Source organism: Chaetodon trifascialis, chromosome 5, assembly GCF_039877785.1.
Source record: "Chaetodon trifascialis isolate fChaTrf1 chromosome 5, fChaTrf1.hap1, whole genome shotgun sequence".
Taxonomy (NCBI): domain Eukaryota; kingdom Metazoa; phylum Chordata; class Actinopteri; order Chaetodontiformes; family Chaetodontidae; genus Chaetodon; species Chaetodon trifascialis.
The window spans coordinates 14,664,274-14,680,339 of NC_092060.1; the positions used below are offsets into that span (position 1 = coordinate 14,664,274).

The 16,066-nt window shown below is 42.2% G+C and overlaps 3 protein-coding genes across 4 annotated transcripts; 2 read left to right on the plus strand and 1 right to left on the minus strand.

The window, feature by feature from the left end:
* Positions 1 to 46: 46 nt before the first annotated feature.
* Positions 47 to 9,382, plus strand: LOC139330911 (septin-8-A-like). 2 transcript variants are annotated; one of them, XM_070962137.1, is made up of 10 exons: positions 47 to 151; positions 1,665 to 1,779; positions 1,928 to 2,123; positions 2,666 to 2,852; positions 2,937 to 3,098; positions 3,489 to 3,585; positions 3,769 to 3,937; positions 4,377 to 4,509; positions 4,609 to 4,796; positions 6,252 to 9,382. In XM_070962137.1, exons 1-10 carry the CDS (start codon positions 122 to 124, stop codon positions 6,253 to 6,255), a joined length of 1,281 nt encoding a protein of 426 aa, XP_070818238.1. In that variant the 5' UTR covers positions 47 to 121; the 3' UTR covers positions 6,256 to 9,382. The 2 variants fall into 2 exon arrangements, with proteins under 2 accessions (XP_070818238.1, XP_070818239.1); XM_070962138.1 differs by having other exon boundaries at positions 107 to 151; positions 7,286 to 9,382.
* Positions 9,383 to 9,978: 596 nt separating this feature from the next.
* On the plus strand, positions 9,979 to 13,939 carry ccng1 (cyclin G1). Its single transcript, XM_070962870.1, has 6 exons — positions 9,979 to 10,195; positions 11,238 to 11,501; positions 11,597 to 11,850; positions 12,124 to 12,202; positions 12,468 to 12,578; positions 12,776 to 13,939. The coding sequence occupies exons 2-6, from the start codon at positions 11,238 to 11,240 to the stop codon at positions 12,965 to 12,967; spliced, it is 900 nt and encodes a 299-aa protein (XP_070818971.1). The 5' UTR covers positions 9,979 to 10,195; the 3' UTR covers positions 12,968 to 13,939.
* nudcd2 (NudC domain containing 2) lies at positions 13,933 to 15,856 on the minus strand. The gene is made up of 4 exons (XM_070962871.1): positions 15,416 to 15,856; positions 14,853 to 14,901; positions 14,621 to 14,772; positions 13,933 to 14,443 (listed from the first exon to the last, which is right to left on the minus strand). Exons 1-4 carry the CDS (start codon positions 15,602 to 15,604, stop codon positions 14,360 to 14,362), a joined length of 474 nt encoding a protein of 157 aa, XP_070818972.1. The 5' UTR covers positions 15,605 to 15,856; the 3' UTR covers positions 13,933 to 14,359.
* Positions 15,857 to 16,066: the final 210 nt, after the last annotated feature.

Here is a 16,066-nt window from a genome sequence, read left to right on the forward strand (position 1 = left end):
GTCGCCCTCCAGCATCGAGGGGGTGCAGCCTCCAAGTGGCCATATTGAAAGGAGTGAGTCCGTCTCTGCTGGATATGCGGAGCAGATCTGCCTCATAAATCCCACACAGCCACTTGTGACGATGGCGGCCGGTGAAGTAGATGTTTTCGCAGTAAGTACGATGATCTACTGTCTGCGGGCCGCCGGTGACTCATTATTTGGTGTCTTCAGAGCAGAAACTGGGATTAAGCTGGTTAACCTTTCGCATTCAGGTGTATGTGAGAGCAAGGTGGTGGTGATGGGACGTGTGTCGGGAATGCAGCAGGATCGATGCGATGTTGAAATGGCTTGTTGTGTGTAATGAATCGGGATAAAGACAGATTGTCAGCTGCGGTTGATTCAGATGCGTAGTCGCTCCGTGCAGAAAAGGCGCAGCTCAGCGCGCGGCGTGCTCACCAACACTGCGCTGTTTACATGTCAACACCTGTGACAGGTGTACACAAGGCAGCTGAAGGGACAGGACAACAGGACCGAGTATTTGAATGAAACACATGACAGCAGGCTGGAAGAGACTAAGTTAAGAGGATAAACATAAGTAGCATCCTCTTCGAGTGGTAGCTGCAGTTCCTCTGGGTTGCCCAGCGAAAATTTAAGTAAGGATCAGCCAAACGTGTCACTGGTAGCAGTGTTTTAATTAAAAAGGGATGATCGCTCACAGTATGCGCACGGCATCTGGTCTCCTGTTTCCAGGTTACATTGTAGATGATGGAGGACTTTGGTAAGTTGAGGTGGTGCGTGATTGTGTCACTGTGAGGGGGGAGTTATGGGTACCAGGGCAGCCAGCAGCTTGGATATCCTCCCACCCTGTGAAATAACATCTAAAGAAAGAGCTCTTTGTGTGTGTGTGTGTGTGTGTGTGTGTGTGTGTGTGTGTGTGTGTGTGTGTGTGTGTGTGTGTGTGTAGAGAGAGGGGCACAAACAGATGATGGTTGTATTGAGCACATCCTGGTCCTCATGTTGAGCCTTTTGCAAGATGCCAGTGTCCCAGGGTGAATGTGGTACAGGAGGGATGAGCCATCTCCCAGTTTATACGTCCAGCCGGACCAAATATGTAAAGGTTGAATGCTTTAATGTATTTTCAATGTTCTAATCATTAACACTCAGTCTCAATGATTCTGTATTATGAATCTATTCATCAGAAAAATAATCGACCGACTAACAGATGATGAAAATATTTCTTTGGTTTAAAAGCATACTTTTAATCACAAACCATTACTGTCAGCAGCATTAAACTTACTAACACATCATTGGGTTAAGCCCTGATGTAAAGTGTGACAGCAGTGCTGCACAACTCAGATGATCCTCTGCTTTTTGTTTTCTGGGTTTGTGTCCTCACTGTGAATTTGGATTGTGATGTAGAAACAGGACCTTTTTATAGGTCGGACTGTTCAGTGTGTTAAGTGGAAGAGAGGGATGACCTCATTAGCAAAGAATGCTTTTAAGCTCGAAAGCAGAATGTGGGGATGGGATCTGACAGATGGACTTTTTTAACCTCACCATGCAGTTTCTTGATTGTTGTTGTTTCTTTGGTTATTCGGTGATATGAAGGGAATGTGATGAAAGGTTGCTGAAATGCAAGTCATTCTAACATATTCTTTTGTCCCGCCTGCTTCCAAATACCTCAGAGTGAGGAAAAGCGAAACCTTGAGCTTGGAGGCCATGTGGGCTTTGACAGTCTTCCAGATCAGTTGGTCAGCAAATCAGTTGCGCAGGGATTCTGCTTCAACATCCTCTGTGTAGGTATGTCTGAACCCAGGAGGAGTTCATAATCCAGAGTTAGTGCTATGAACATAACACGCATTAATATGGAATTAGTCTTTCCCTCATCTCTGTTCACCGTGTGCCATTTTCTGTCTCTCGCTCTCTCTCTTATTTTTTTTTTTTAAAGGCGAGACCGGGATAGGCAAGTCCACATTAATGAACACTCTTTTCAATACGACATTTGAAAACGAAGAAGCCAGCCACTATGAGAGAGAGGTGCAGCTACGCCCACAAACATATGATCTGCAGGAGAGCAACGTCAACCTCAAGCTGACCATCGTGCACACTGTCGGCTTTGGAGACCAGATCAACAAAGAAGAAAGGTGCACATTCTTGCTGATGTTTGACTTTTCATCAGAGTGCTATCCGGACTGAATAAAGGGATCAAAATTGGAGGAAAGAAAAAAATATAGAATGTTATTAAAATCTTACAGAACACTTGTCACAGGAATCCTCAGCGCTGTTTCGATACTGAAACTGAGCATAGAAATTTCTCCTGGTTAGATGAGCAGCAGCTATTGATCATTTCCCCTGCTTTTGCCCTGGTACTTTAGCCAAAACACTTACATAGTATGGGATTGAGGAAGAGATCTTTCCTGTTTCTGGCATGTGAGCTGAGAGGGAAGAAAGGGAATATGGGAATGACTGGTAGAACTAATGCAATCTCAATAGACATTTGAGTGCTCCAGCAGCAGGGAGCGGAAAAACCGGGCATTCTTTAGCTGCAAGACTGTAGTCACAGAGTTTGTAACCAGGATACTAACATGTCTCTGAAACAACAAGGAACAGGTTGTAAACTTTAATGTTCATGCGAGGATGAAATAATGATGCTCGTCTTTTATGTCTGTGCTGTCTTTCTGTGCAGCTATAAACCCATTCTGGAATATATCGATGCCCAGTTTGAAAAGTACCTCGAGGAGGAGCTAAAAATAAAACGCTCCTTGTTTAACTGCCACGACACAAGAATCCACATCTGCCTGTATTTCATTGCCCCAACCGGACACTCCCTGAAGTCCCTGGATCTCGTCACAATGAAGAAACTGGACAGCAAGGTGACCGCTGAATCTGGCGCTGTTTCTTTCAGCCGTTCTTCTTCCTCAGTCGTGTGATGTTTTGTTTCCCCCCCCCCCATGCAGGTGAACATCATCCCTGTTATTGCAAAGGCAGACACAGTATCCAAGAGTGAACTGGACAAATTAAAGATCAAGATTATGAGTGAGCTGGTCAGTAATGGAGTGCAGATTTATCAGTTCCCCACAGAGGATGAAGCTGTTGCAGAGATCAACTCCTCCATGAATGTGAGTGCTAGAAACACACAAACACACACAATACATGTATCCTATGTACTTTCCAAGATAATATGCTTTCTGGTTTTATCCACCACGATATTCTTGTGAAGCCTCCACCCGTGTTTTAGTATTGTATCACTTATTTGGTCAATTTTGTTAGTCTGGCTCCAGACCTTTGAATTGCTGCCTGCATCTCAGATTCGGTAAGCAATTCAAATGGAATAAAAATACCAGTAATGTAGCTGTGTACTAGCGTAAATCAGAATGTCAATGCATTGTTGATACATTTAGAAGCATGTTTTAAAAGCAGAATGATATCCTGGATATGACAACTGGAGTCTTATTTTTAACTATATTTCTTTAATCAGATTGTAACATTATCAGTGATTTATGTTCCAGACTCATCTTCCCTTTGCTGTGGTTGGAAGTGTAGAAGACGTTAAAGTAGGAAATAAGATGGTGAAAGCAAGGCTGTACCCCTGGGGGTCAGTGCAGGGTGAGTGCATTGAGTTGATTTGACAAGACCCCCAAACATTAGAGCTGTTTAGTCAGATGCCTGCTGCCGAGCTATTATTAGTTTTTCACTTGAGATATAAACACGATGACCACAGGAAGCACTGAGTGCGATTTGCATTAAGTACCGAAGGTTAAATGATCAAGCTTCTTCTTTTTGTCCCAGTGGAGAATGAAAACCATTGTGATTTTGTGAAGCTGAGGGAGATGCTGCTGCGTGTGAACATGGAGGACCTCCGAGAGCAAACGCACGCTCGACACTATGAGCTCTACCGTCGCTGCAAGCTGGAAGAGATGGGCTTCAAGGACACAGACCCAGACAGCCAGTCGTTCAGGTGACATTAGGAATAGCGGTGATGCAATGCATTTTTTACTCATCTGAACCTTTTCGTGCCTTCATAGATTCATCTTGCGAGTAGCATTGAAGTGACAGGTAATATATTAGTTGTTATATCTCAAATGGACCTCTGGGTTAGGTGGAAGCAGCTATTTATAGGTCAGATTTTACACAAAGTAGTTTTGCTGCAGTAGATATGTCTTCCAGTTTCTGTTAGCAAACATTTTGCCAACACTCTGCTGTATGAAAGGTCTAGTTTCTGTGGTACAACACATTTTAATTTTGTGATGCATTAATCCCCATCTAGTACACATTTGTGTTACAACAAAGCTGAGTTTGAACTTGTTAACAGCTGGAACAGCCAACTCCTGATGACTAATCCCGTACAAATAGGGCATTAGACTGATCTGAACATAGTTTTTACCCTGAACCTTCAGCCTTCAGGAGACATACGAAGCCAAGAGGAAGGAGTTCCTTGTAGATCTGCAGCGCAAAGAGGAAGAAATGAGACAGATGTTTGTCAACAAAGTGAAGGAGACAGAAGCCGAGCTGAAAGAAAAAGAAAAAGAGGTGAGTATTCACATCCATCCAAAATAAGTACTCTCTAACAATATCTAGCACATTTGGCTTGTCTCACATCGTGCCCTGTCCCGCCATCATCATCTCTAGCTTCACGAGAGGTTTGAGCAACTCAAGCGGATGCACCAGGAAGAAAAGAAGAATCTGGAGGAGAAAAGACGGGAGCTGGAGGAGGAGATGAATGCCTTCAATAGAAGAAAGGTTGCAGCTGAGACACTGATGGGACAGGCCCTCCAAGGCTGCTCCCAACCATTCAAGAAGGACAAGGACAAGAAGAAGTAAGTCTGCTTTCCTGTACGCATCTGATTTGCGCTGCTGCTCAAGTGCCTTCTCTCATACACCATGGTAATCAGAGTCAGCATTAAAGCTGCTAAATAACAATACCAAGATCTCTCAAGCTTTTCAAGGATAATTGTTCAAATGTCACACATGCATTATATTCACAAGCCATGGACGTGCGTTCTCCAAGCCAGTCTCTGTGGAAATGATTGGACAATGTGATTAATGAGATAATGCTATCTTCCCAGAAGCCATGTTGGCTCAGAAACTGATACAGGGACAGATTCGGCCTGACACTGTGTGCCCAGACATAGTAGGAGGGGTCACAGCTTGCATGACACAGCCTGATGCTTATTTCTCTGCAGGCTGACCTGCCAGACTGTATCTCAGGCAGGGGCACTTGTGTTTACATTCGACTGGTCTCACCGATGCTAACGCCATGTGCAGTGCAGATGATACTCCAGACGTCCCATGTAGAGCCGTAATCGTTTCTGCAGGTGGAAACATTATATGTCAGGAGTGATTACTTATGCTCACAACTTAAACACACAGTTTGACATTGAGTTAAATATTCATAATTGATTAGAGACAAATGTGATTAAATTAAACCCTAGTTCCTTAAAAAATGTCCATTATTAATGGCTGCTTGCACTGGCTTTAATGCCACATGGCTGAAAATGTTGAGTATCAAAGGCACAAAGCCAGTGTAATGCCACTCAGGGCCGAAGATGTGTGGCTCCTGCTGAATGTTTTACCTCTGAAATACTGTCGCTGATGTCGCTGTCTATGCTGTATAATCCAGTTTCAGAAAAAGCAATAAATACATTATGACATATTTAAAAATGCAAGAACAGCATAGACTGATTCTACGTGGATTTATACATATATAAGACTAAGATGTCTGAGATGGAGAATGTATGTTAAAAAAGCTTTCAGGCATTGAAAATACATCTGGATAAATTAAACGTCTGAGGCCAGGCTTTTTTCAGGTGTACCCGCCTTGTTTTTCAAATTGCAAGTGTTAGGCTGGATTCGTTAACCTGCCTCGGTTGCTGTGGTTTGTTTTTCCAAGATGCAACCAAACCAGTAAACTGAAGCCTCCACGACTCTCTGAACTTGTCTGTCTCACCACTCAGCATTAGTGACAGAAGAAGATGATTTTTATATGTAGCTATTTTTGGTGGTACAGTCATGGGTGGTTAGCTGTGCTCTGCACATGGTGTCAGTGTTATGTGTATGACCTTGAAGGAGATTGAAAAACATCTCTACAAATTCAGTTTTAATCTGAATATATCTTAAAATCTACATTTAAAGAAAGGAATTGGATACAACCCGAACACTGTTTCATTCCCCTTTCGTTCATTTATTCCTTTGCTTGCTCCCATACCTCAAATCCTCCATTTTTTTCTCTTTTTTTTCTCCATGTTTTGTGTTATTTCTTTTTCCCCTTTCAGTTGATTTATGGATCAAACATCCAGGGATCCAGGAATGTGTCTGCCATCAGCATGGGAAAAAGAGGCTGTCATATCTGACATTACTTCCTGCATGTGTGGACATAGTGTCACTGTGACAATGCACGTATGTCAGCCTGAATAATGTGATGGCTATAAGCCACTGTGTACTTATGGATCAGAAAGGTAGCTCTGCTCAGTGTACTTAATTTGTCCCTAATGCTGACTCAGCTAGACACACAATCCATGGGCTGCTTTCATAACATGTAGCTTGTGTTATTTTATGTTCTTGCCATGAATGTGTGTTCATCTCCTGCTGTAATGTAAGTCTCTGTTTCTCAGTGACAAAACTTAATGGAAATAGAACAAGAGACTTTAAGTTACTGACTGAACTGATGGTTGTGAGTTACATTACAGTTATTAACATACAGTAAGCATTTGTGTGTATATACACAGCTGTTATTCACAAGTTCAATGATCTCCACCGGGTTTTTTTCCCAAGACAGAATGTCTAATAGTGCACATAAAATAATGATTTTTTTTAATTGTTGGCAGTTTGAGGCAAGATAAATTAATTGTTTAACACCATTTTATGCAAAGTTAAAAAGAAAATAATTGAATTAATTTATGTACAGTGAGTCTGAAAGTGAGTCAAATATTTTGCCTTCATTTTTATTCAAATAAATAATGATAAAACTGAACATGGCATCAGTTCATCTGTTGTTCAGCTGAACCCATTCTGTCCTTTGGGACTTCCCATCACATCACCCATTTTCAAAGCATTTCACATGGTACCCGTTGTCATGACATAACAGAACATGTTTTTTCTCGTTTTGTTTGTTTAACAGTGGTTTTTCTGTAAAAAGCATTTTTAGTCGCAGCAAACAGGACAAATCACAAAATGCTTATTAATCTTTATTATCCTTTGCAATTAAATGTTGTATGTCACATCTTGATGAGGTGGGTCTAGTAACTTTAATGAATATGTAGAGTTGCTTGTTCATATGAATGACGTGGTTTTTCTTTCCTTTTCATAGCTTCTTTAGTCTTCCATCTGCGTGCTCCTTAACCTCAGGAAGGAATTTGAATTAGAAGACTTTCTGCCACATCAAAAGATCACAGACTAACAGTCAAGCATATTATTTTTACTATGTGAAATAACAGTTTTATAGAAATGCACTTAACATCCCTGGAAGCGAGTCGACCTGAAGTCTTCCATGTCTACTAAACTCTCCTTTAAGCTTTTAAGCAGCGCTCTGTAGCATGGTCTCTGCATGGCTCCTAACCTTCACTCATAAAAGTATTAAAAGATCTTCATTGCCAGAAATCTCAGTTTTGTACTTAATGTGCTTAATGTTCTTTCATCTGCCATGTTATGCTTGTAGTTTTTGACTGATGACAATTTTACACTGTGAAACATATGAAGTGATATGATATTGCTGTTAAATGTTATATATTATATTATGATTTAAAAGCACTTTAAATGAGTCATAGTACACTGCTCAAAAAAAAAGAAAAGGGAATACTTAATTATCAGAGTGTATCACCAAGTCAGTTAAACTTCAGGGATATCAATCTGTCCATTTAGGAAGCACAAGTGATTGTTACTCAGTCACACCTGCTTTGGTGCAAACGAAAGTGACAACAGGTGCAACGGAGAGGCAAAAGCAATACAGTCCCCATAAAGGTAATGGTTTTGCATGTAGCGGCTACAGACAATTGCTCTCTCCTTCCTGACTGATTCTTCTCTAGTTTTGAGTTCTGTTAGTGTCCTTGTGGGCTGCACGGTGGCGCAGCAGGTAGTGCGCGTGCCTCACAGCAAGAAGGTCGCTGGTTTGATTCCCGGGTCGGGCCTTTCTGTGTGAAGTTTGCATGTTCTTCCTCTGCATGCGTTCTCCCCAGGTACTCCGGCTTCCTCCCACAGACTAAAAAACATGCTCATTAGGTTGATTGGTGACTCTAAATTGCCCCTAGTGTGAGCGTGAATGGTTGTGTGCTTGTGCCCTGCGATCGGCTGGCGACCGGTCCAGGGTGTACCCCGCCTCCCGCCCATTGACAGCCGAGATAGGCTCCGGCCCCCCGTGACCCCGAAAGGGATAAGCGGCATAGAAGATGGATGGATGGATAGTGTCCTTGTCACTACTGGTAGCATGAGGGTGGCACATCTATTCATGCGGTCACAAGAAGGTTTGCAGTGTCTCCCAGTACCCTCTCAAGAGCAAGGAGGAGATACCAGGAGACTGGCCGTTACAGAAGGAGAGCTCGATTGGCATTCACCAGAGAACACCAGAATTGGCAGGTCTGCCACTGGTGCCCCATTCTCTTCACAGATGAGAGCAGGTTCATGTGACAGGCGTTAAAGAGTCTGGAGACGCTGTGGAGAACATCATGCTGCCTGTATCATCCAGCATGACCGGTTTGGTGGTCGGTCAGTGATTATCAGGGGAGGCATATCTTTGGAGGGTCACACAGACCTCCATGTCATAGCCAATAGTACCCTGACTGATGCGTTGATCCAGGTCTGGGAGGAGATCCCCCAGGACACTATCCGTCAGCTCATCACGAGCATGCCCAGAGGTTGTCGGAAGTACGTGCAAGCATGCGGGAGCCATCCACACTACTGAGTCATATTATGAGTTACCGTGATGCTTTAATTTTCGGTGGGATTTTGAATCCTGCCCTCATGGGGCTGATGATTTTGGTTTCCAATGACCTTTTTTTTGTATTTTTTTTTTACATCATTTTGTTCTCAACAAATTATACAATGTACAGCAATCAAGAATTTTCAACTTGAATAATTTGTTCATCATGATCCGAGGTGATTTATGTGTTCCCTGAATTTTTTTGAGCAGTGTACAAATACTTCCTTAATCATTGTAAAAGGTGGCCTATCATACTAACATGTCAGCCCTTATGTTGTGTCAAAAAGATCTAGTTAGAAGTATTTTCTAGTTTTAAACTGCAAAAACCATATATAGTGTTGTTACATAAAAAATAAAAAAAAACAACCTGGATGTATATAAATTCAGGATTAAATCTCTAATTGTTAGTTGATCTATATGGTGGGTCTGTGTGAGCCTGCCTGCAGATTTGTATATCCTGATGTAATAAAGAGTTACTTTATTGAAAACGTGCCTCGTCTCTCCATTAATGCTCATTTAGACAGAAAAGTCTGACAAGGTCCTCAGGGAGCAGGTTGTGGTGAGCTATGGTCTCTGCAGGTTCGGGTTCCCTCCAGACTGTTCCAGAAACCTGCCAGTGGGTGTCCATTTAGAGGGGAAAAAGGGACAACACAGGGTGATAATGCCTGGCCGATGAAAACAATCAGTACATGAAAATTTCAGAAATCTTGCAGTTTTCCGGAAAATTCACAGTTTTCCTGTTAGTTAACCTCTCCTTCAACGTTGAACACCGTTTTTGGCCTTCACTTTATTGAACGCAAAAATAGTTTAAATTGATAGTGTGATACTGTGCCGCTTTAATGTTAAAAGAAAAAGCGACTTCATATTATTTTATTACCAACATAATGTGAGAGGATACACAGCAGTTAGCAATTTTCGGTAATGTCCCGTTCACCAACTGCGATTGGCTGTCCAGCATGTAAAGGGCGGACCCTAATCAGGAATAGATGGCAAAGTATCGAATTGAAATGCAGAACTAGAAACGTCATTCATCAATAACCAATGAAAGCTCTCCGTGTTTGGGCATGGGCTTGGTTTTATGCCTGCATTAAAACCTGAACTGCCCTTTTCCCCATCGCCTTACGCCAAGGGTAGGGGGTGTGCATAGGCAGATATTAACCTATGCTTAAAACTTTCTTTAGTGAAAGTTCATACTTACATTTTTTGTGTTTTAAACCTCGTTTCACTCGCTTATTTTAAGCGTGCGGAGGCTTTTTTCCATTGCCGATTTGTCAAAGTATCAAAGACCACGTAACTTGAGCCAAGGTAAGTTAACCAATCTGCCTTCTATATCATGTTAATTTAATGTTTAACTTTGAATGGTATTTTGGGATTAATAATATTAAAACACGTCGTTATGTGGTTGTCCGTGGCTTAAAAGAACCTCAACTGACGCTCTGAACATTTTAAACGGCTGTAACGTTAACTGTATATTAGCGTTAGCATCTGTAGCTACGTCGTTAACGTCAGTTAAGTTTGTCATTTTTCCCTTTTGCCTTCATGCAGCGTAACGTTAAACTGACACGGTGTCCGCTGCCTTGTGTCATTAACTTTTAGCTACAGTTTTATGTTTTGAACTGTGTTATGTCACTTGGGTTTATTGTCACCCGGCTCTGCGTTAGCTCTCCGTTGGTTTGCATGGCGAGGACATGTCCCGACATGACGCAGGTCCTGCACTGCCTCACAGAGGGCCTGTTCCTTTGATATAAACTAACCATAAAGCCTAATCTTGTTCCCACGTTATCAAAAATGTTTCTTAAACAGTGTAATCCGTATATTTTTTTGAATAACAAAATACTATAAGTATGATAATCTTTGTGTGACATGTCCCAGTTATGTATCCCTGTTACGTACCCTGTCTAGTCCAGTTGAGTCCAGTTCAATGACAGCTGTTAGGGGAAGGCTTGTTACTTGATAACTTTCAACTTTGGAAACACACTCCCATGTCTCAGATACTCATGAGCAATACATAACTTTTATCCCTAATCCACATCCATTCAATTTAATAAACTCCGTTATTTCTTCTGGACTGAGTTAAACCATTTTTGTGTTGAAGCACAGCTAAATGAACCAACCATTGCCAAAATTACCATCACATCCACATTATTATTGTTGTTGTTGTTGATTTTTTTCAGAGACCATATTGCCCATCAATCAACTTGTCATTACCATTACAGCTCTTTGAATATATATGTGTATGTATGCATGTATGAAGAGAGAGTGGGACATGTTTGTTTGTCTGAGTTTTGAAGTCAACCATATTGTCTTCTAGTTAGTATTATTCAGCTCTATTTTCCTGTCTACACAGATGATTGACACAGTGACAGGACCTGGAGCACAGCCCTTTGTAGTTCAGCTGAAGGCAATGACCGACTTGGAAGGCCGATACCAACCAAAGCTGACCGGCTTGAGGCTCATTGAGGGATCCCAAGACAATGGCCTCAGGATGACGAGTAGACTGAGGGAGCTGGAGGTGAAGGACCTGCTCTCTCTGACCAGGTTCTTTGGTTTCAGCTCGGACACCTTCTCGCTGGCCATCAGCTTGCTAGATCGATTCCTCTCTGTAATGAAGGTTTGTAAATACATGGGTGCCTGAAAAGTCCATCTTTTTGGCTGTCTAGCAATAGAAGAAATCTGTTCTAATCTAATTTCCTTTTCCTTTTACAGATTCAACCAAAGCACCTGTCCTGTGTGGGCCTGTGCTGCTTCTACATTGCCGTGAAGTCCTCAGAAGAGGAGAAGAACGTGCCTCTGGCCAACGACCTGATCCGCATCAGCCAGAATCGCTTTACAGTGTCTGACATGATGAGGATGGAGAAGATCATCATGGAGAAGCTCCACTGGAAGGTGAAGGCCCCCACAGCGCTCCGCTTTCTCCGCCTCTTTCACAGCCACATCCAGGAGCAGCTCGACGCTGAGAGGTAAGGACAGACGGTCACATCAACCTGCAGGGCTTAACCATGACTCAACAAGATTAGATTTACTAACTAAAATGTGTCTTCTCATATTTGGCTTTAAAGGGAATACTAGCCAGAAATATTTTTAAGGTCAACAGGCACAGTCCTATTTGAAATCATGTAGATTTTTAGATATGAAAATCCTCTGTTCAAATCATTAAAAGTGTGGTGTACATTGTTAGAATATACAAATGAATTACATTTTTTTTTGTCACTAAAAGCAGTTTGTTTTTACAGCAAGAAGATCCTGAGCCTTGAGAGACTGGAGGCTCAGCTGAAAGCCTGTCACTGCTCATTTATCTTCTCCAAAATAAAGGTAGATTAAAATAACTGGAATACCAACATTTTAAAAGATGGCCTATTTTCAGTTGGAATTATGTTGTGTTAGACAAAATCGTAGTGTCAGTGGCATCCAGCAGTTCATGTTGCAGTGTAATCATATGTAGTGATAATCCAGATATAAAGCAGGCCGTCTGTGTTGAGCATATTCATTTGTAAAATGTGTTCTATGGCAGTTTTTGTAGACAAACATATTATTTTTGCAGTTTTTGTGATTAGGAATCTATCCCGTCTCTCTGCAGCCATCTTTGCTTGCCATGGCTCTCCTGTGTTATGAGGCCAAGGAACAACATGACCCAGAGTACACTGACAAAATACCAGAGGCCCTGAAAAGCCTGCAGCAGCAGCTGAATGTAAGTACCAGCTATTTGTACGATCTTCAGTAAGAGTTCTGAATTGAACAATTCAGAAGTAATATTTGTTTTAATGTACCTTTGTCGGGTTAGAGCCCGTAGATAACAGAATGTGAGGATGGAAATTGGTTACCGCACTCTGGTTTGTTGCCCCGACTAACAATCTTTTTTCCCCACATACTGTTTCTTCTATGCAGATCAGAGATGGCGACCTGGTTTGTGTGCGCGAGCTGGTTGGAAAATGCCTGGCTGAATACGCCACCACCAAGTGCTACAGGCCTATCAGCCAGAGGCTCCGCTGGACTATTTCGGGAAGAACTGCACGTCAGCTGAAGCACAGCTACTACAAGATAGCTCATCTTCCCACCATACCTGAGTCAGCTTATTGAACCTGGAGGTACACACGGGTGACTTTACATGCAGAGAAGAGTGACAACTGTCCCCAAATCTTTGCTCTCTGATTGGATGTAACGTTTGGGTGACTTTCTTGCAGTATGGTCACCGACGTACAGCTCCAGTTATTTTCCTTACAGATCTTCATCTGTGATGATGGATTTCTGTAAGGAAAAGCTCAAAATGTAACATTTTTTTCTCAAGTTTGTTTGTCAAACATTGATCAAGCACACTGCATTTTATCTGTCCCAGTGAGAAGAATTCATCTACTACCATCCCACTAAGTTTTACTCTCCTGGTTGAGTTGCTCACAAGTGTACAGTATGTTCTTGTTTAAATCCGTACCAGGGTGTTTGGTATTTCCTGGAATGGGTTGCTGGTTTTAAGCTAATAAGTATAGAACCACCTAGGTCCTCAGTCCACCATGTGGAAGAGGAGGGAGAAGGATTTTGTGAACAGCAAAAATGGAACCAAGAAATCAGGCCCAAAATCCTTAACTCCCACCCTAGGTTGCTAAACTGTCCTGAATGCACACTCCTACCCAAGGTGATGATTTTTTGTTTTTTTTTATTTTGATATGGTGAGAGAGCTCTGGTTTTCTCCCGTGAAGTGAGGCGAGTGACGATCCCGTCACGTATGGCTAACAATACTGTGAGCTGAAATGTTGTCCGTGGTTACAGATGAGTTGTTTTCACAGATTCTTGATTTGTGTACACAGAGTGAAGCACTACACGTGTTAACTGATTTCAGTTGTCAGTTATGCAGAGAACACACAAAAAAAATATGGTCATTGCGGTGGAAATGTGGATTGGAATTTGTATTGCATTTTCTTTGCCAGTTTCCCTGTCGAGTTTAAGTTTCTTTTAGTGACAATGAAATGTGTTCTCAAATTGAAAATGGCAAATTGAACACACCATCTGGGTAACCTTGATACTTGGACCTTTCAATAAAACTTTATTGAAAAGCTATTGCTGTGCTCATTCTTCTCATTATTAAATAACAGCACATCTCAGGGTTCTTACAACCAGATAGACCAAAAAAAACAAAATCATGAAGTCTCGCTTGATACCAAGTGGTGCAAACTAGATGGAACCGTTCACATCAGCTGTTGCTCTGCCTTGTAATTGGCCCTGAAACTTGCAAAATCAGGCCTAAATAAAGTCCTTCACATCCAAGACGAGCCCGATCAAGGGGCTGCTGTAAGAAGTCTATATGACAAAATCACCCTGTATTTTGAGTTTGTCTGAAGGCAAATCTTCATGACTGCTCATCAGAGAAGATTTGATGAAACCACTGTTCCCCTGCATGTTGTAGATGTCCACAGCAGTGGTTATTAGACAGAGGTGCCATCTTGAGCATGTAACCGGTTGCTGAAATCATGGCATCAGTCACTTCTGTAAACTGGAAAAGTCTGGACCGCCACCAGCAAAATTCCCAGAGATCTCTGCACCGCTGAAGTCAAATCCAGGATTCTAGCAAAGAGGAAGTGCAGTTAATTCACTTGTCAGAACCCTGTTGCCACTTATGAAGGCCAGCATGCAGACTGATATGATCGTGTGTGGAGGGGGACAGGCGTGCATCTGATCACCTGTAATAACATCTTGGTAACACACACTGTCACCCTTCAGATGACACTGAAACAAACTGACCTCCCGCTGGAACCTCTCCAGTGTGAGCTTTCTCTGCATCTGGTCCTGGACCCAGGCATTCGCACAGTACTCCCCCTCCAGCAGCGAGGACCAGCAGTTCCCCGCTTCTCTGTTAGTCTTCATAAGAATGATCCGAATGAGGCACTTGTCCTCTAGGCACAAAAAGAGATTAACAGGAGTGAGTTAACGGTGGTTCTGCACATTAAAGTCGAAGCCTCTGTATGCATCTTACCTAAAGTCCAGGTGGCCTCGTCAGACATGGTTGTGCCAAACAACTTTCCCTGACAGAAAGAAAGAGATTGTGAGGTTAATGTGTGTTCACATAGCAGTCAAGTGCAGCAAGTGCAATTGCCTGGATGAAAAACGTCATTGAAATGTCTGTATTTATCTAACCTTTACAGGAAAAGAAACTGAAAGTGTGTGGAACAGCTACTGAACAGCTGACAAGACATTAGGGATCGATTAATCAATTAGTTGTTTGGTCTATAAACTGTCAGAAAATGGTGAAGTGTTGATCCGTGTTTCCCAAAGCCTAAGACGATGTTCTCAGATGTCTTATTTTGTCCACAGCCCAAAGATATTCAGTTTATTGTCACAGAGGAGTGAAAAAGCCTTCAGAAGCTGGAGTCAGAGAACTTTGACTTTTCTTTCTTCAAAAAGTTACTCAAACCGATCAGTGGATTGTGAAAACAGTCGGCTATTAATCTAAAAGTTGACGACTAATCGATTAATCGTTGCAGCTCCAAACGTGATTGGGAGACTAGAAAAGTCCCACAGATCTCCTCGGGAGCTTACCTTGAATATTTCCTCTCCTTTGACATGCAGCTCTATGTCTCTGGATCCCAAACGGCACTTGACCTCTTTAGCAGACGTCCCGTGAGGCACATTGACTTCGATGAAAACCTCCTCCATGGTCTGGTACCAGGAGCCCCAGGGTGTCTTGCACGGGATGACACCGCTCCTCTCTTCGAAATGCACTGACATGCTGCGGCTTCTGACCAGCTGAGAGGTCGGCTAACGTCAGCTAACTAACTTAGCTACAGTTTTTGCGGCTAGCAGAGAAATTATGCTCACAGTTTGATGTGCGGTTAAGCTTGGCCACTGTTCATTTATTTACTGGTCAAAAGGACTGTTACTGTGAACATGTCAAGTTAAATTTGTGTCAGTATTTGTTGGGTATAGTATCTCCCGCCATGTTGTTTTGTCTTGCTCACTCTAGAAACTTCTTCTTCTTCGTATAGTGGATTTCACTTCCGGTTGTGAACAACTTTGTGGCTGCGGCGCCACCTGGTGTCTGATATCACGAACTACAGCCAGAAAAACTGTTATGGTACCTTGCATGTCATACTTTTGTTAGTATTTTATCGTCATTACTAGTGTAAATTGATGGATTGTACTGACTTTACTTTTTATTTTTATTGAACTTATTTTAGTTTGGCTTTAAAG